The sequence below is a fragment of the Pongo abelii genome, chromosome 8 (assembly GCF_028885655.2).
Source record: "Pongo abelii isolate AG06213 chromosome 8, NHGRI_mPonAbe1-v2.0_pri, whole genome shotgun sequence".
NCBI lineage: Eukaryota > Metazoa > Chordata > Mammalia > Primates > Hominidae > Pongo > Pongo abelii.
Window position 1 is genome coordinate 108,058,902 of NC_071993.2, and position 19,509 is coordinate 108,078,410.

The following is a 19,509-nucleotide window of genomic DNA, read 5'->3' on the forward strand; positions in this document are numbered from 1 at the left end:
AACCAGAAGGGATGATATACATCTTACATAAATTTCAGTGCAGTCACAAGAGAGAAAGAAAAACAGAGATAGCCCAATAAATTAGGAAACATTTACACTGTTTCGGCTTGATGAATTGGAAGACAGAATCCACTATACCTCTCATAAGCAAGAAAAGCAAGAGTTACAGCAGTTAATTGATCTGTTTACAAACATACTATAAAAGCAGTGTGACTACAACTCTGTGTCCTGTGACTAGACCCATGTCTCTGTGACTCCAAATCTATGATCCAAAAAAGGATTGTTTTGTTGTGTTTTTTGAGACAGAGTCTGTATCTGTCACCCAGGTTGGAGTGCAGTGGCACAATCATGGCTCACTGCAGCCTAGAGCTCCTGGGCTCAAGGGTCCTCCCACCTCAGCCTCTCGAGTAGCAGGGACTACAGGCATGTGCCATCATGCCTAGCTACTTTTTTATTTTTATAAAGATGGGGTCTTGCTATGTTGCCCAGGCTACTCTTAAATTCCTAGATTCAAGCGATCCTCCTATCTTGGCCTCCCAAAGTGCTGAGATTACAGATGTGTACCACTGTGCCTGGCCAAACACGGTAGTTTTAAAAAATTGTGTGCTCTTGGTCACTTGAGGAGGGACTCATGAACTGTGCTCTGAGAATGTGCAGGGAGGCGGAACTTTGATTTCGTTTTTGAAGTAGGAGTAGAAATTTTCTTTCCTTTTGGCGGGGCTGGGCATAGGGAAAGGGGTTGTCAGAGCTTTGCACCCAAGGAATGACTGGGGAAGGTGTGAGCGTTTCTATCAGTTGGTACAACAGGGCTAAGGGCAGCCAGCGACTGGGGCAAGGTACTACAGATGAAACGAAAGTAAGTGCAGCGCCTTGAATGGAGGGGGAAGGGATTTGGATCCCCACCGCCAAGGCAATGCGAAGCCTTGAGCAATTTCTGAGTGGGGGAAGAACATGGCTTGTTCGCCCTTTAGGGGAGAAAACTTGGGCCCCTTCCAGCAGTGTGGATTCGGAAGAGAGGGGCTTAGCACCAGCTGGGACTAAACTGCTGCAGAAATAGAGGATAAATGGAGGTGAGGGTGCCGATGAGGCTCCCGGCTTCGGTGAGGCTGCCTCCGGAGAAGGGGCGCAGGGGGAACTCCTGGCCAAGAGACCTGGAAAGGCTGGGAACCCAGCACCCCTGAGAAAGGGCGCAGGCCGCGGCCCCCAGCGTGAGGCGGCCACGCTTCGCTTCGGCAGTTCTTACAGAGTGCGCGGCCCCGAAGCCGCAGGCTCTGCGTTCTGAGCCTCGTACCTCATTGAGAGGTTATTAATAGGGAGTTTGTCTGGTGTCAGAGCGCAGACATAAACTGCATTAGCATTACCCCATAATCTTATTTTGTAAACGCTCATGCCATTCCGTCTCCTGTAATTGCATTGGGAAGATGCAATATTTATGAAAGGGGAGAGAGGAATGTCACTGTTCATCTCGGTGCTGCAGTAAAAGTCCCAGGAAATACGGTGCTGGCCGCCCAGGCCTGGCGGTGGGCCTGCGAGAATACCCAGCGTTGGTGCCGCGCGCCCTCTGGGTGTCCCGCTGGCTGCCACCAGCCCAGAGCTCCCTCCTCAACCTACCTCACTGAGCCTTGGGCAGCAGTGGAGGATGTGCCGGCAGGGGCAGCAACCACGTCTCCCCGTGGTGTTACCCCTCCCAGGTGGTGGTCCCTGGCGAATGGGGCACAAAGATCTGAGATGCACTGAGTCCTTCTGGTGGGTGGGAGGCTCAGGCTTCGCCTAGCTCCCACCCTTAATCGGGGTTTTCTTTTGCCAGGAGGCAAACCTACTCCAGAGCTGAGTGGGGTGGGGCTAAGGGTGGCAGTGGAGGTGAGGAAGTGGGTGATTCGGTCAAGTAGGGGCAGGGGGGCAGTAGAGGGCAGCAGCAGGTGGGAGGCACCCCACCATGGGTCCTGGCTGGGGCTGTGTTGGCCACTGGGATGATCCTGAAAATCCAGTGCAGCCAGGGATTCCTAGGATGGTTTCCCTCTTCCACTGCCCTAAGAGCCCCTAACTGGATCCCTAGGGCACCTCACATGTACACTCAGTCCAGAACCAGGTCTCCGGCTTCGCAGTGGAGAAGGCAAAGTTGCCCGTGGGACTCAGGGACATGCCCCGTGCCCACTCCGCCTGAACATTCTGGTCTGCACCAATCTTGGGTGGAGCTCAACAGCCAGGGAAGTCTCACTGGTGTCCAGACCACCTCTGAGTGGGTATCTGCTGGTGACAAGCTGAGACTCTGGTCTGCCCCCAGGCATTTGCCGTTCAGGGACAGACACACAAAGTCTCTGCCCTAGGAGCCGCAGGCCACCTAGGTCAGAGGAGTTATTTCCCAGCCACATATCGGAGGCTTCCTGTGTGTTGTGGAGGGGCTGGGGGGATCTGTGAGCTTAACCTCAAAAGGGCTACAAGTATCGGAACAGTCCAGATATCAAGGATGTCAGGAGTGGAAGAGCTGAACAGAAACTGCTGGTGCTTCATCCCAGGAAGGCGGAGCCCATGGCGGGTAGGGGAGAATGGGAAAAGTGAGGTGCCAGGAGCCCCACAGTAAATTGCCGGTGGTCGGGTCTAGGGGTGAGGTGGCTGCAGAAATCTGGGTCGACAGGAGGGCAGGTGCCAGGCAGCGACTTTATGTGGGCCCTAGGGCAGTGCCGGGACTCAGGCCCAGCTCCCTGGTTTTGGGGCTACTGTGGCCCCCAGAGATGGGAGCTTGGTCTCCTTACAAATCCCATCCATGCGTCACTACAAACAGCTCTAATAATTCCTGCCCTGCAGTACCTGTGCACTTTACCATATCCACACCCCCCAGCATCCCACCCCACTGGCAGGGGCTGACAGCTCTGGTGCTCTTGCACTCTCGGGCACATGGCCGCACACCCAGACCCACTCGCTCATCTTAGGCTCATACCACACTCAGGAAGGCCCCTAACTGGTCTAATTCCCAGCAGTGGCCTTCCCCGCACCCGCCCCTCTCCCCTCCCCGCTCTAGCTTCCCGATTTTGGTGGGGAAGGGGCACTGGAAAGCAGGGCAGCTGAGAAGGACCGGGCGGAGGAGAGCCACGGCCCATCCCGGTGTCAGCTCCCTTGCCGCCGTCCCATTAATCACAGTGCCGCAGTCCAATTGGGGATCCCGGGCGCCCAGGGCCGCCCGCATCCCCCGGGACAATGGGATTATTTCCGGGGGGAGAGGCCGCCTGGGGCCGGGGCTCAGGCGGAGACGCTTCCTTCCCTCAATCCGTCCCTCGGCACCCAAGAAGCGCCTGCGGCGGCCGGAGACGAGTGGCAGAGCGGACGCGGGTGGCGCGCGGGTGGCAGGGCCTGGCCGACCTAATTCAATTAGCTGGGCCGCCGCCGCCTCCGTGCGACTCCGGGCCCGCCGGGACTCCAGCTCTGGGCAGCTGCTCTTTGTGCGCGAAGACCATGCATATGGATGCGGTTCCTCCCCCTTCGGCGCTCACCCCACCCACACCCACTTCTGGCACCTGCGGCTTGCCCCGCCCCCCCACTCCTTCCCCGCGAGGGAAGGCGACCGTGGCCTCCCCAGGAAAGTTGGGAAACTGTGGTTGCTTTTGAGCTCCCTGTGGCCGTCTTCAGAGCATGTGTGAGAGGGGAGGGGGTGTTTTCGTTTTGTGTTTTGTTTTTTTGTTTTGTGTTATCTGAGCAGGAAGGTCTGTGTGGAAGCGAGCGTGCCTGTAAGTCTGTAGGAGTGTGGTTGGGTGTGTCTGTGTGTACCTGTGCACCAGCAACCCTAGGGCTGTGTGCACGGAGGGAGAGGGTTTCGTTTGGTTCTGGATCTGTGCTGCAGAGACTGAGTGGGATGGGTGTGTTTGTGGGCATCTGCACATGGGTGCATGAAGGAGGCTTTGTGAGCACGTGTGGGGACTGCACACCGAGGAGTGTCTCCGTGTTCGTGTGCAAGGTGAGTGGGCGTCTGTGCATCTGCGTGTGAGAGTGTTGCCTCTGTGCCAAGCCTGTGTCTGGAAGTCTTCGGGAGTTGGGTATTTCTGTGTGTCACCATTGGTGTATACGCTGTGCTTCAGTGTGTAGTCAGGACACCATGGGGAACATGTTAACCTCCCCGCCCCAACTACCACCGGCCAGCAGATGGGTCTCCCCAGCTGAGGCCATTTTCTCCACCGCTCCCCATCCCGCCTTGCTTTTCTGGTGGAGGAGGAGCTTGGCAAGTTAATATCAAACCTGAACTCCATCCACCAGGCTCGGGTGGAGACAGAGGCCTGGGTAGCCAGGCTCTCTCATCTTGAGGAGGTGTCCCAGTCAGTTTTCCACTCCCAGCACAGTCCAGCCCTGGCTCAGCAGGAGCCCGCAGCTTCCAATGTGCAAACAGTCCTAAGCACCCCCTGAAATAACTAGACCTGCCTGTGTCAAGGTGACTCTAGCACCTAGGAGGGACTGCATGACCCCCACCTCCACCTCTTCAGCCACAGTTCAGGATTGGGTCCCCTGGGAGGCTGGGCTTCCTGCGCTTGGGCATCTCTACCCACCCTTACTCTGAGGCCAAATCTGCACCCCCAGCAGAGGCAAGGAATTGAGATGAGAAATCTGGGTAGAGCTGGCCACTGCAGGGCCGTCACCCCCCCAGCTGGAAAGCTTGCCTCATTTCTCTCTTTTACTGCGCACAGGCAGAGTGAGGGATCCGCACACCTGTAGAGGTCCTTTCTGCAGACTGCAAAGGGAGCTTGCCAACCCCAGGAGGGAATAGGATGGTTCTTAGAAGGCAGCGGGGCCCTCAGAGGCCTGGTCCCACAGCAGGCTGGTGCTCTCTTGGCTTCTTCTCCGTCCCCCACACCTCAGTGCAGGGCTTGGCTTCTGGACCCAGCACAGACCCACCTGGCCAGCAGAGTGGAGCCAAGGGAGACACGAAGGATGGGAGAGGTTGGGGCTGGTCCACAGCCCTGGGTCCTAGGCTCAGCTGCCCTACTGATGGTACCCACCGATGGGACTCTGAACTCCGTGCCCAGGGAGCCCTTTGAGAGCTGTCTGGGGAAAGCAGGGCCCTGGGGGTCTGTCCTTCCCTGAGCCTTCTCTTAGCTTACTCCCTACCTGCCCCTTTCCAGGTTTCTGGCATCCTTGGAGATGACTCAGGATGGGAGATTCCCTAATCAAGGCCACCATGGTCAAGATAGTGCTGGATGGATGGTGGAATCTGAGGGTCTCTGGGCCTCTCTTGGGAGGGAATTAGTCAGAGAGAGGCCTGAAGCCTTAGCTCAATGCCCAGGGGTAATGAGGCCAACAGCTTCCTTTAGGGTCAGAAGCCAAGCAGGGAGGGGTGACAGTGAAGGGAAGGGATCCCTACAGAAGCACCCTATTTCTGAAGCATCCACCTGCTGGGCTCTGATTGAGAGGAATGGGCAGGGGAGGAGAAGAATATTCCCTACCCCTACACAAGGTGACAGCTAAGTGTGGCCTACAGCAGGGACATGTCTGTTTCCTGTCTGTCTGTCCTCTATCCATTCAGGGTCTCTCCACTGATGGGAAAATGTGTGCCTGTCCATTGGTGTTGGAGAGGTCCTCCATATCTTATGTAAGAATTGGGTAGGGGGACAGGGGGCTGGCCTTGGAACAACCCCTGCAACCCGAGGACTCATTGAGCTGAGTCACTTGACCTACTCACTCCCCCTACCTCCTCAGTCTAGGCTCCTAGAGACCCTTCTCCCCAACCCAGGGCTCCTGGAGTTAGAGTGCCCTTTACTGGGTCTCTAAGTCCCTAAGTCACCAGGTGATCCTGCCTCTCCCACAGCAGGGAAAGTTTTCTGCCCCTTTTCTGAGACAAATGGGAAGGTAGAGGGAACACCTTTGGTACTAGGAATGCAGACCCCATTGGCCCCGCCATGGATCGCGTCATGTTACACATCCCCTTACATATTTTTCAGGCCCCTTTCCCTACTATATATCCATTGGGTATACCCTGTGTCCCCCTCCCCACGACCACAGGTCCATACACAGCCACTTCTCTGACAGTTCCATTGGAATAAAAGACACCCCTCCCGTGGAACACACCATCTGCAGCACGCAGTCGTAGCAGAGGGATGCCCTCATCCCATCACAGGCACTCACTACAGAGGAACAGTTGTAAACACATACTCATCCTGTTGCAGAAAACACATTCACTTGCATTCTCACTGACACATACATCTTCACATGACAAAATCCAGTTGTGTAAAATACCCAGACTCCCTTCCTTTCCTCCAACACTCTTACCAACATGCATTTTGCTTGCAGTTGTATCCCAACAGCCTAACACAGTGCCTGATACATACTAGACGCTCTATAATCATTCATTGAATAAATTGTTAAAATTATTTCTTAAAGACATGCCCAGGACATCTGCACAGCCCTCTCCACCCTGACTGTCACATACACTTTCCCATCCAGCTTTCCCCTCGTGGATGCACGGTCCCACAAACACAAAGTAATTAAGTTTCCACACATACCCGTAAGCTAAAGGACAACCCCTGGCCCGGGGGTCTCTTTCAGAGCGGGGAGGAGGAGGAGATCGTGTGGGATCCAAAGGGGCCTCCCCCTGGGCTGAGCCCATCCTTTCCTCCTCCGCCAGCCCTGGCCCCGGCTCCAGCTGCTCTTCTTTTAATTGGAGACATTTTTTTATTCTGCAGGCCAGGGGGAGCCGGTGCTTGGGGGGAGGGGTGTTACCAGGTGGCCTCAGAACCAGAGAGAAGGATCTGCAACTCACCTAGGTTCCTGCAAGATAGTCCTGTGAGGCAAGAGCCAAGTTTAGGCTTAAGGAAGCAGCTTGTAGTGAGTGGAGTCAGGAAAGCAGTGTTTGCATCTGGTCTGCCCCTTTCCAGCTTTCAGTGCCTTGGTTTTCTCATCTGTAAAATGGGGATAGCAAAAACCACATCACAGGATTAAAGATGAGTGGAGAGATCATTCTTCCGATTGAAGGTGGCTCACACACGGCAGTTGCTCTGTGAGTCCTGCTTTCTTCCCCTCCCTCCTCGTTCCTGTCAGGGCTGTTTTGCAAGGCATGCAAAAGCATGGTGGAAACACAGAAGCTGCAGCGAATATAAAGTTGTGTGAGTCTCCTCTCCTGTTTCAGAAAACTTCCCAACCTTGTAACACCGTGCTCAGGTAACACTGCTCCCTGGAGAAGGGGCGGGTGCCGGAGCCCAGCAAATCCTGACCCTCCGGTCTCATCTTTCTAGGTAATGAAGGGACAGAGAGGGTGGTAGTCTTGGCCCTCAGTAAATACCCTATTGGAAGACAAAGGCTGGGATTAAGCTGACTCACACAACCCCAGCACCTCATTGTGGGTAAAAGTTCGGAGTATCCCCAATTGGGATAAAAGTTGACTCTGATAAACAAAAAAGGTAGGAGGGGAAAAAGGAAGAAATCTGTCAAGGAAGCGGCTGTGATAGCAGGGGAAAGTCAGTATATCCCTGGGCGCTGGATTTTAATGAGAAGAGCTTGACAGTCTTAGTGGGCTATGTACAAGGGAGTGGTGACTCTGCCAACCTTAAACTGGGCCAGGAAGGGTAAAGTCTCCTCCCAGGTACCCTGGACAACTGGTGCCAGATCTGAGGAGTTCAAGAGGTAGATGAGGCAAATGCCAAAAGGGTTGGAAGGCCATCTGAGCTGGAGATGTGCACCTGGAAAGATAGGTGGTTTTTATTTTATTTTATTTTATTTTATTTAGTTTTGTAAATTTTACCTTCAACCAACTCACATCAAAAGATAGGGTTTTAACTGCAGCAGATAAAACTGTGGTGAGACTAAAAGGAGTGAGGCCACTAGGACCCAGCCTCAAAAAAAGCTGCAGTACCCTTCCCCATAGTTTTCAGCCTCAAACAAGGAAAATAGCTCAGATTTTGAGATTCCAGATCAATCTTCTCTGTCTATGGAACTTGGAGCAAGTTTGTTCTCTTTACTGAGTCTCAGTTTTCATTTTCTTTTTAGAGATGGGGCATTGCTATTTTGCCCAGGCTAGAGGTGCAATTATAGCACATCTCAGGCTGGAATTCCTGGCCCCAAGTGATCCTTTAGCCTCACCCTGCAGAGCTGCTAGAACTACAGGCACAGGCCACTGCACCCAGCAATTTTTTTCTTTTTAAAAATGAGACATAATTCATATACCATAATATTCAGCCCCTTTAAAATGTATAATTCGGTGGGTTTTAATATTTTTAAAAGTTATGTAACCATCACCACTATCTCATTCCAGAATGTTTTCATCACTCCAAAAGGAATTCTGTATCCATTAGCAGTCAATTTCCACTCCCTGCTGCCCCCAGGCCCTGGAAACCACTAATCTACTCTCTGCCTCTGTGGATTTGCCTGTTTTGGATATTTCATAAAAGTGGAATCATACAATATGTGGCCTTTGTGCTTGGCTTCTTTCACTTAGCAGAATAGCCTCCTAGGTTCATCCATGTTATAGCATGAACCAGCATTTCCCTTCTTTTCCTTTTTATGGCTAAATAACATTCCATGTGTGGATATACCAAATTTTGTTTATCTATTCATCAGTTGATGGACATCTGAGTTGTTTCCCCTTTTGGGCTATCATGAATAATACTGCCATGAACATTCATTCAATTCTCTCAATTATAAAAAATTGGGACATTTCTATTAACTTGCCAGGGTTGCTGTAAATCTTAAATGAGATAAGCATGATGTGGTACCTGGCACAAAACTGTCTTCCAATAAATAATTTATTTCTACTTTAGTTCCCTCAAGATAAGAGGCAGGAAGAGATTCATTCGGGTTCAGACAACTTCCAAAGTAAGTTATGGAACTCCCTGGGAAGGGGTAGAGTACCTGGATTGGGTAAGTGGGAAGAAGAGAACTGGCGAGGGAGCGGAGCCCTCTCATGTTTCTGCTTAGTGTTTTTTTGTTTGTTTGTTTGTTTTTTGATATGGAGTCTTGCACTGTTGCCCAGGCTGGAGTGCAGTGGCACGATCTCGGCTCACTGCAAGCTCTGCCTCCTGGGTTCACGCCATTCTCCTGCCTCAGCCTCCTGAATAGCTGGGACTACAGGTGCCCACCACCACGCCTGGCTAATTATTTGTACTTTTGGTAGAGATGGGGTTTCACCGTGTTAGCCAGGATGGTTTCGATCTCCTGACCTTGTGATCTGCCCACCTCGGCCTCCCAAAGTGCTGGGATTACAGGTGTGAGCCACCGTGCCGGGCCTTCTCCTTAGTGTTTACAAACAACTACCAATTTGACATTTGGCTTTGTCTTGAGTGGGCCTTTGTCCACCTGGCTAGAGCTCAGACAAGGTTTTCCCCACAGATACGAACTTCCAACCAGCACGTAGGTTTCCAGGCTAACCCACAAAAGCAAGTTGAGTCTAGCTCCTCCATATTGATCCACACCAATCATAGCTATTCTGAAATGTGCTTTCCTCACATCTGTAAAATAGGGAGAATACTCATCTCAAAGGATTGGTGTAGAGTTTATATTGTTCTCCATAATACTTACTAACATCTGTCTTGTTGTATTTGCTTCTTTGCTTATTGTCTGACCACCTCTATAGAATGTAAGCTTCATGAGGTCAGGACCTTTGTTTTGTTCACTGCTATGTCCCCCGTGCCTAGAACAGTGCCTGACACATAGTGAGTACAGTACTCAATAAATATTATTGAATAAAGAGATACATTCATTTGTTATTCACCCAAGATGAACATATTTTGTTGTTTGGGGCTGTATTCCTCAGGAGAGAACAGAAATGAATAAGCCACTCTCCGCCTGCCTTCAGGAGAGAACAGAAATGAATAAGCCACTCTCCACCTCCAAGAAGATCTCTTCAAGTGGAGGTGACAGACGTGCCCAAAGCAAATAGATTGCAATAAGACTTGATGAGGAGAGAATGTGAGTCTTCACATCCTAGCATCCTTCCAGATAGAGACAGGGCCTACCCAAAAGTCTAATCTGAAACTGAACTGAAATAGAACAGAAAGAGATCCCAAGTGATGGAACCTGTGCCTTTCCCAAAGCTTGGCTTCTAAAAGGTAGCAAACATTTTCTACTGGAGAGGGGAAAGACAGGAGGAAGAAAAAGGGAATTTCCTCCTTTTCTCTTGGGCTCTCAGCCAGACAGCCACTGGCAAAACGTTGGAAAGGCCTAAATTTGTCCTGGATGCACTTCCCTGATCCTAGTCCCACCAATCCCAGCCCCCACGGCCTTAAGCCCCTATGGCTCCCTCCCAAGATTCCAAAAGTAAGAAAAGAACACACACCACAGTCCAAAGGCTTCTTGCCTGAAATAGCCAACCCTGGGGTAATTGTCAGGTGGAATGCAATCTGGTTGAATCCATTCAAACACTGTAGGAATTGCCTCTTTCAAACCCTGTAGGATTTTACTTCTTGAGGCATCTGTTTATTTAAAACGAAAGGGGTATGTTAAGGCATGGGCACCCTGGCAGCAGACCCCAAACCAACCCTCTTGACTTGCGCCTGCCTTTCAGGAAATGTTCCCTTCCTGAATTTCTCTAAGAAGGCTGAGTTGGGGGGTGGTTGCTGATTTTTATAACATATAGTCAGTTGTTCATAGGCTTGTGTTTTAAAGAAGGGCAAGCCTGAACTCACCGTCCTGCCTCAGGGCCTGGGCTCCATACCTGAGGAGTAGACAGTCTTCTACTTTCTAAAAAGCTGGACTTGAAGTTTGGAGTAAATCTCCTGGTTGAGTGACAGGTGTTTCCCAGCTGAGCCCTTGGGGAGATTCTCCAGTTGGGCAGGGACATCCCTTCCTCAGACGCCTTGTGGGCTGGACTCCTTTGGCTCAGTTCAAAGTGAGGGGATGGCTCCCAACAGGCCAGGAAGACAGTTGACTTCACCCTCCTTGGGTTTGTCTGTCTGTCCGTCTCTGGGAATGGTCGCTTCCTGTTTTGCCTTTTCCTTTTAAGCCTCTCCTTGTTCCCCTCTTCTCTCTCTTCATGAACTACTCCGAGTCTTGGTCTCCGTCCCTCTATCTCTGGCTCCTGCATCTGTCTCGGCTTCTGGCCTTCCTCTCCCCCTCCCCTCCCCTCCCTCGCGCTGTCATTCACCCCGCTCCTCTCCGCGCACAGCCAATGGAGAGACCCGGCCGAAACCGCGAAGCTCTCTTGCACCGGGCTTTTTCGCCTGGTGATTGATGTCCCAGAGTCAACAGCGAGCGAGCAGCCGGAGCCGGGAAGCAGAAGCCAGAGAGGGGAAGAATACGGCGCCCCCTCTCTCCCTCCCCTCCCCCTTCTACTTTAGCCTTTCTGCGCACTTCGCTTCCAAGTCTCTGCGCAGCCAGGAGCCGCTGTTGCCTCCCAGCCCCTGCTAGCTGCCCCCGGAGCCGAGCGCAGCGAGCGCCGCCGCCCAGGCCCCCCCGTGGGGCCAGGGCCAGCATGGAGCACCTGGGTCCGCACCATCTCCACCCGGGTCACGCAGAGCCCATCAGCTTCGGCATCGACCAGATCCTCAACAGCCCGGACCAGGGTGGCTGCATGGGGCCCGCCTCGCGCCTCCAGGACGGAGAATACGGCCTTGGCTGCTTGGTCGGAGGCGCCTACACTTACGGCGGCGGGGGCTCCGCGGCTGGGGCGGGGGCTGGAGGTGCGGTGGCCTATGGTACTGGAGGTCCGGGCGGCCCCGGAGGCCCCGGCGGCCCCGGAGGCCCGGCAGGCGGCGGCGGCGCCTGCAGCATGGGTCCTCTGACCGGCTCCTACAACGTGAACATGGCCTTGGCGGGCGGCCCCGGTCCTGGCGGCGGCGGCGGCAGCAGCGGCGGTGCCGGGGCACTCAGCGCTGCGGGAGTGATCCGGGTGCCGGCACACAGGCCGCTCGCCGGAGCCGTGGCCCACCCCCAGCCCCTGGCCACCGGCTTGCCCACCGTGCCCTCTGTGCCTGCCATGCCGGGCGTCAACAACCTCACTGGCCTCACCTTCCCCTGGATGGAGAGTAACCGCAGATACACAAAGGACAGGTTCACAGGTGAGTCCGGCCCGCGGGCTCCCCGCCTGGCCGCGGCCCGGGCTCCGTGCTACCCCTGCCCCGCCGGGTGGCTCCCCAAAGCCGATTCTGCGCGCCAGGTCCCCCAGCTCTTCTTGGTGCTTCCCCCAAGTTGAGCCGCCCGCCCGATTCTATATCGCAGACTCGCCATGCTTGAAGAGTTCTCTCAGCCTGGACCTCTCTCTGTCTCCCGAAGGACCCCTGCTCGGAGAAGCTCTCCCTGGTCCCCTCTCGGGATTCACGGGCCGGGTCAGGCAGAGAGAAGGAGGCCATAGATTCAGGACCACCTTCTGCAGCTACTCTGGGCCTGGGAATCTTAGAGAAAGGGGTGCAACGTGAACAGTTTCTTCCGTCCTGGCTGCTGTTCTAGGACCCAGGAAGCGAGCCCCAGGATCAGACACAAGAAGAGAACAGGTTCCCCCACCTCCAGTCCCTTACACACATGCACTTCGCGCTCCTAGCTCCGGTGCCCGTGGTGCTGCGGGGCCAGTGGGGGCTCTGAGCCCCGGTAAATCAGCAGAACAAGTGGCCCTTTTTTTTTTTTTGCCGGAGAGCAGGCTTCATCTGGGAGGATGGCAGCGGGGCATAGCCGCCCAGGACAGCTAGCTTTTCATTTTCGTTCTCTCCCGGCTGGGTGTCCTACCCCGGGCCCAGCCCGGTTATCTTGGGCACGAATAATGCACCGGCAGGCTGGTGATCGGTGGCGGGAAGACTACTCCCGGGACATTAGGTACTAGGTGGTGGCCGCTGCCGCCTTCTCTGCTGCCTGCTCCTGCCTTCCTCTGCTGGCCCTGGCTCCCTGTGCTCCCGTTTCCTCTCTGGGCACTCAACTTTCCCTCTGGCGTGGATCCCTTCCCCCGTTCTCACTTCCTGCTCCCCTTAGGGTTCCCTGGATCCTAGACCACGATCCTCCCTGCTGGGAAGCAGCTGGGAAGCAGCCACAAATTGAGCCCAGGTTAGCCAGCCGATCTTAGAGAGAGGAGGCAGGAGGCACTGGCTGCTGCTGGCAGAGATGGGGCCTCCTGGAGATCCCCCGGTTCAAGGGCCCAACAGTGGAAGGGGGGTTTACATAACTACTTGGGAGAAGCTGCTGAGAGCTAGATACTGGGCCAGGAGATTCCAAGGCACCCCTGGCTCCCTGCTTCTGTTCCAGGCAGCAGCACAGCCAGGGAAACTGCTCCTGCAGCTTCTTACCAGACTCTGGGGCCACGGCAGAAGTGGTGTGGAGGCTGGTGTCCAGAGGAAGAACAGTTGCTTGGGTCTAGGCCTCAGGAAGGACCCTCCCTAGAGGGGTCCCAGTGCCCTCAACCTAAGTTTTCTCTGGCCTGGGGCAGCAGGGCCTGGTGCCCATCCCATTCCCCACCCAGGCCAGGCCAGTCTTGAAGGGCCCTGCTGGAACCCCAGCCGGGAGTCCACTAATCCTGGGCCTCTGGTGAAAGGTACTCGGTTTAGGGCCTACCTTGGGGCCCTAATACTGTGTCAGGCATGAAGGAGGTTTCAGCGAGTGTATGGCTGTGGCCTTGTGTTGCTCTGTGTCCTGTGTGCTTGTCCCGTGCCTGTGCTTGTCTGGTTCTGTTTGGGTGTATAGATCTGTGAGTTTGCCCCCGTTGTACGTTGTGTTGGTGTGTGCTGCTGTGAATGGAGGGTCCGGTCGGGTTCCAGAGCCAGACTTGGCCTCTTACTCTGAGCCTGAAGGCCTGGGACTGACTGAGGGGAGGGGAGCGTGACCCTTAGCTCGCCTTAGACTACCCCTGGAGGAGGGGCGGCAGGGAGGTGGTTGGGCTCGCGGGAGCCCGGGGCTAGGGAGACCTCCGTGGTAGCGGCGACAGCGGCGTCGGACTGGCGGGCAGGAGGAGGCCGTTTCCCGCCGTGGGCCTGGCGCTGCGGGCTGACGGGAGGATCTCGGCCCTGCTCGTGGGGGTTCAGCTGCTGCGCTAGCTGACTCGCGGGGTGTTGGGCCTGGGACGCTTCCTGACGCTCTGCTGCTTGCCTCTGCCGTCTGTCTGTCTCCCGCTCCAGTGGCCCTCTCACCCTTCACTGTAACACGCCGTATAGGTCACCCCTATCAGAACCGGACGCCCCCCAAGAAGAAGAAGCCGCGCACGTCCTTCACACGCCTGCAGATCTGCGAGCTGGAGAAGCGCTTCCACCGCCAGAAGTACCTGGCCTCGGCCGAGCGCGCCGCCCTGGCCAAGGCGCTCAAAATGACCGACGCGCAGGTCAAAACCTGGTTCCAGAACCGGCGGACAAAGTGGAGGTGAGCAAGCGGGGCGGGCCGGCAGCCGGCGAGCGGCGCGGTCTCAGGCAGCTCTCGATTCATTGACCTCTCGTGGGGCGCACACACTTCCTCCGCTCGCGGTTTCTGATCCTTTCGGAGGAGCGAGCTCCCGCTAGGCTTGCGGGGAGCTGGAAGCAACGGAGGCCGATAGCTGGGATGGGGCTGAAGAGCCCTGGCTCTGTTTTACCGGAGGGTTCAGGGCTTTCTGGTTGGCACACTCTCTGCCGGTGTAGACGCGGCAGGTCTATTCCGCCGCTTGGGCAAACAGGCGGGTTAGTGCACTCCACGCAGTCCAGGCTCCAGGGATCTGTGAGTCCTGGGGAGCCTTTTGTTTGCGCAAACTCTTGCTTATGGAATCCTGCTCTGTCCCGGAGACTGGATGCAGAACAGCCCAAACCTTGTTGCAGCGCTCCAGCCGGGCTCCCGGCAGAGGGTCTGTGGCCCCAGACCGCGGCCCTGCTGACGGTCTCCTCCCCAGACACCCGCCCTTTGCGCAGCCGGTCCCTACCCTGGAAGGAGAAAATCAATCCGTGCCGGCTGCGGCGGGATTTCGCGGGTCCCACTGAAAGGGGAATCAATTAGGAGCAGACGGGTGTGTGTGAGAAAGAGAATTTTCCTTCTCCTATTGCCACAACTCTAGTTACTACGCAATGGGTTTTTTGTTTTGTTTTGTTTTTTCACATTTACGCTCACGGACGTGAAGCGTCCCCAACACTTCCAAGCAGCCTCCGTCTCCGCGCGCACTGACGCTTTCTCCGGCTGTACCCTCTGGCACGCTGCACCCTCCCGCACATCTGGCCCTCGCCCGCCGGAGTTTCTCCCCTAGCTCAGGCCCCGTGGGGTAGCGCGGGAGAGTCTGGGCGAAGTTGGCGGCGCCGAGACGGGCGGGCCTTGGGGCAGGAGGAAGGAATTGGAGTTTCCTCTTTTTCTGAACGAAAGGGAGGAATCTGCCTGGGATTCCGCCTACGGGGCCACAAAGGAAGCCATGGCCCCACGATTCTACCGCACCCCACAACATTCCTGACGCTGGGGAAGGAGTGGGGGAATGAGGCCTCAGACCTTGGAACGCTAAAGAGGGAGCCAGGGCTAGTTCGGGGGTTGGGGGGGACTCCGGTTTCCAAGGCCTACTGAGGGCTGCAGGCCTAGGGGAGGAGAGGCGGCCTGGCAGGCCTCCCAGAGAGAGGGGCACAGAGAAAGAAAGAGGCAGGCAAAGACAGAAACTGAAACACAACCAGTTTCAGAGGTGGGGAGGGATAGGGACCCCGCTCAAGGAAAAAAAAGGAGAAAAACAGGCAGCCTGCAGAAGTCTTATTTATGTATAATAAAGAAAAAGCAATGGATGACTGAAACCACCATTTTCTTTTCAAACAAATTCCTTTAATTCAGAGAGAACCAAGTGGGTGGTGGGGAGGAGAGAAAAACGAGAGATAAGACACAAAGCATAAAAGAGAAATACTCAGGCCGTTTGAAATGCAGGGGACAAGGGAAAGACGAAAGATACACAGAGTCAAGAAAAGGCGGCCCAGAGCAGGTCAGCAGCCGCTGCTGGAAGAGGCCCTTGCAGGCTTCGCACGGCTTCATCGATCGCCTACAAATTGCTTCTGAAGGCCCCGGGGACTCCCATTAGGTCTGTCCACCTTAGAGACAGACGTTTGATCTCAGTTGACAGGGTGGAGGGGCGGCAGTAAATGGAATAAGTGAGTCATCGCCTCCCTGAACTGCCTCAGAGGAAGCCAGTGGGTCCAGCAGGAGCCCCGGCAGGGCACAGGGCTCCACACAGAAGGCCCAAGGCCTAGAAGACATTCTCAGAGAGAGGGAGGAACGAGACATCCCGCAGAGCAGATCATAGCCGCTGGTCCTTGCCTCTCTGCCCTGGACTTGTGGGTAGGGTGAGGGCCCTCCGGCTTGGAATGGCACCTGGTCTCCCTCAGGGCCGGGGAGGGGGGGGAGCGGGAAGGCGAGATGCCATCCTACCCCGGCTGCCCCTTGTGAGGCCTCCGGGGTGTGGGCGCTGCGCGTGGATGCAGAGTCCCAGCTGTTTGGGCCTCGCAGACTTTCCCACCGCTCCTTCTCTGGGATACCTTGGCTCCATCCGCTTTGGGGTTTCCAGTCTTTGTTGGAGTCAGGACTCTCAAAAGAAGGGAACGCGTTATAGGGGCCCAAACTGGATTTGGGGACTGCAAAGGTGAGCAGCGCTCGTTCAGTTTATCTCCTGGGAACGCACCAGGAGTTGGGCACACGCGGGAGCCGGGTCGGTGCTCCTGGCAGGTAACGGCTTGTTCCCGGTGCAGACGGCAGACTGCGGAGGAACGGGAGGCCGAGAGGCAGCAAGCGAACCGCATCCTCCTGCAGTTGCAGCAGGAGGCCTTCCAGAAGAGCCTGGCACAGCCGCTGCCCGCTGACCCTCTGTGCGTGCACAACTCGTCGCTCTTCGCCCTGCAGAATCTGCAGCCGTGGTCTGACGACTCGACCAAAATCACTAGCGTCACGTCGGTGGCGTCGGCCTGCGAGTGAGCCTGCCCATTCTGCCCTGTGGGACCCCAGGCCCACTCAGGGGTCACTGAGGCCTGAGACCCAGGACTCCTCCCCACCCTCCTGGCCTCAGACTGCACCCAGGAGGGGAACACTGCCCTCGCACGGCCCCAAAGGGCCCCCACATTTGTGCCGATACTGTTCTCTCTTCGGTGGAAGAGCTCAAGGGACAAGGACACGCGCCCCCCTCCCAGACGTGTCCCGCACCTGTCTGAACTGTCAAGAAATCTGTTTTGGTTTATTTCATTTTATTTTAATCTTTAACGTGGGATTCAGAGAGAGGCAAGGGAGGTAGGGGAGGAGGAGCTTCTGGGGTCCCCAGGGCTGTCATCTGAATTTGCCCTGGGAAACCCCTTCTCTGTGACCCACTTCTCATCACACACATGGAAACCCATAGGCCCACACACAGGTGGTGTCACTGTCCCTCCTGGTGTCACCCCAGAGCCACACATGGGCATCTATGGCAGAGTGTCATCCAGACACAGGGTCACAGTGTTTACACTTTGGACCTCACGATCAGGCACAGGTCAGGGGTGACACAGACTCATCCTGAACAGCATGGTACTCCCTCCAGCACAAACACAAGGTCATGGCCACACTGTGACACACTACACCATACATAACAGCCAACAGCCACAACAGCCTCACTTGGTCTGCCAGGCCCCCACCACACATCCCAGCCCAACCCAGGTATGCACAGACAGGTTTTCACATAAATGCAGCCCATTTCTCCAGAACCCATTTGAGGGGTGGGGGGTGTTAAGTTATGCACTTATAAGGTGTTTTCTGTGTAACCATTTTATAAAGTGCTTGTGTAATTTATGTGAAAAAAATAAATAAAAGCCTCCGGATCCGGAGTCAGGGCTGCCTGCTCCTTGCGGACCCTAGCGTTCTTCAGCTACTTGGGTTTGGTGTGAGCTGATGCTTCGGGGGCAGCGCTTGGTACCTGAACTTGAGAGACATGTTGCGGGGCAGGACCCTAAGGCTCTGGAGAGAGGAAAGGAGGAGGACAGATGGAGAGAAGGCAGAGTTGAGGAGAGCAGGGACAGCCAGGCTCTCCTGGGATTACCAGTGCCTGAGAGGATGTGGATTTCTTTGGATGTGAGAGTCGTGTGTGTGTGTGTGTGTGTGTGTGTGTGTGTGGTGTGTTTGTGATAATGTGAGCGATCAGCAATGCGAGCAAATAGTGAATATTTATAATGGTATTTAAGTGTATAATTGTGTTTGAAATTCTTGCGTGTAAATGCTTGTTTCTGCTTAAGTTGCAAATCGAAACTATCGTTGTATGCACGGGCTTGTAGTGGTGTGTGTGTAACTGTATGCGAATGAGACTGTTTCTTTTTGGGTAATTGTGTAATCAACCATTGTTTGTGATTATGTATGAATCGTGTTGATGTTTGGGAGAATATGTATTAGTTTCTCTTTGTAAATCTATTTTTCTGTGAAATGTGTGACTGCTACTGAAGTGGATCATCTTGAATTTTATGGGTGTAATTGTGTGTGAGATGTAATCATGTGTGAGCTGTGCATTTTCCCTGTATTTACTTGTGTGTGACAGAATGTAATTGGGGGAGTAAAGGTAGTGGGGAGTGTGGATCATTGTGGGAGACCATCACTGCAAGTGGGTGGGTGTGGTTCTGTATGAGTGTGTGTAATTGTGCGCTGATGGTGTATGTGTTGGTGGGAGTCTGTTGTGCGATACACAGATACACTGTGGCGGAGCCAACATCTGCTGAAGTTCTGGGGCTCTAGACGCTTACCCAGCAAGCTGCAGAGACTGGGGCACATAGAGTCAGAAATTAGGGCCAGGATCCTCTCTGGTGCTGTAAGTGGAACCTACCAGTTCCCAGCACTAGCCTGGCCTAGGAGAGATCTAAAGAATTGACTTTCTGAGAACCTCCAGGGAGCCCCCAGACCACCCTTGCCAGACCTGCGGCCACAGTACCCATGCACATAGGTATAACAGCCAGTCCCCAGCCTATTCGAATTATCCTAGACGAGACTGACTTGGGTCTGCTTTTCTGGAAGAAGCTGGGTGGTGGAGGGTGTACAGAACTCATCACCCTAGGGGTGAGTTGAAATGGAGGGGTAAGAGGCTCTTTCTCTGGAATGGGAGAGTGAGAGAACTTTTCGCTGGAAAGCGGAAGTCCATGGTGTGGGGGCCACTGGAAGCTCTGCAGAAGTGTTTGCGGGAGTCTGAGGGTGGGGAGCCACCGTAACCGTCAGAGCCACTGTCCCCCAACCCTGCCCCTGCCCGGCGGCCATGGGGGCTGTGACACAGGTCGTGAGCACAGCAACTTCCCACCCCAGCAAGCCCATGGGGAAGTTCGGCTGAGTGGAGGGTGGGCTTGGTCATCCACCCCCTCATCTGGGGTCCCCTGGGATATCCGCATGAGAGGGGGCTTCTGTCACTCACTTTTTGTGTAGACATGAAGAAAAGAGAAAAAGAGGGGAGGGTTCAGGGTCCGAAGACAGCAGCCAGCCTTTCCGCCCCATCCCCACAGGCCCGTGGAGTGCTCGGGTTGGGCCCTGACGAGCTGTGTGGGGCGTAGTGAGAAGGTTCTGGCGACAGCGCCGGGTCTGCTGCAGGTCTCCCGCATTCACCGGCTGTGGCACCCAGCGCCAGGCCGCGCAAAATCCAGAAATAGCCTCCAGAACCTCAGAAGTCGTCTCCCTCTACCTGGGCAGGTCTGCTGTCCCCTCTGCTCCCGCAGG

At 55.1% G+C, this 19,509-nt stretch overlaps 1 protein-coding gene and 1 non-coding gene across 3 annotated transcripts in view; one reads left to right on the forward strand and one right to left on the reverse strand.

Moving 5' to 3' along the window:
* Window positions 1-10,985, reverse strand: part of LOC100457119 (uncharacterized) — a 44,228-nt gene extending 33,243 nt beyond the window's left edge. The window contains exons 1-2 of the transcript XR_002916506.3: window positions 10,596-10,985; window positions 6,740-6,878 (exon numbers count right to left, since the gene is read on the reverse strand). This is a non-coding gene — a transcript (uncharacterized LOC100457119). The remainder of the gene's footprint in view (window positions 1-6,739; window positions 6,879-10,595) is intronic.
* Window positions 10,986-11,138: 153 nt separating this feature from the next.
* Window positions 11,139-17,651, forward strand: TLX1 (T cell leukemia homeobox 1). 2 transcript variants are annotated; one of them, XM_009245723.4, is made up of 3 exons: window positions 11,139-11,966; window positions 14,040-14,241; window positions 16,531-17,651. In XM_009245723.4, the coding sequence occupies exons 1-3, from the start codon at window positions 11,381-11,383 to the stop codon at window positions 16,532-16,534; spliced, it is 792 nt and encodes a 263-aa protein (XP_009243998.1). In that variant the 5' UTR covers window positions 11,139-11,380; the 3' UTR covers window positions 16,535-17,651. The 2 variants fall into 2 exon arrangements, with proteins under 2 accessions (XP_009243998.1, XP_002821122.2); XM_002821076.4 differs by having other exon boundaries at window positions 16,554-17,651.
* The last annotated feature ends 1,858 nt before the right edge of the window (window positions 17,652-19,509 follow it).

Coding starts and splice junctions, on each gene's coding strand:
- TLX1 (XM_002821076.4), top strand. CDS start 11,381: ATGGAGCACCTGGGTCCGCACCATCTCCACCCGGGTCACGCAGAGCCC. Junction 11,967..14,039: donor CACAAAGGACAGGTTCACAG/GTGAGTCCGGCC, acceptor CACGCCGTATAG/GTCACCCCTATCAGAACCGG. Junction 14,242..16,553: donor AACCGGCGGACAAAGTGGAG/GTGAGCAAGCGG, acceptor TTCCCGGTGCAG/ACGGCAGACTGCGGAGGAAC.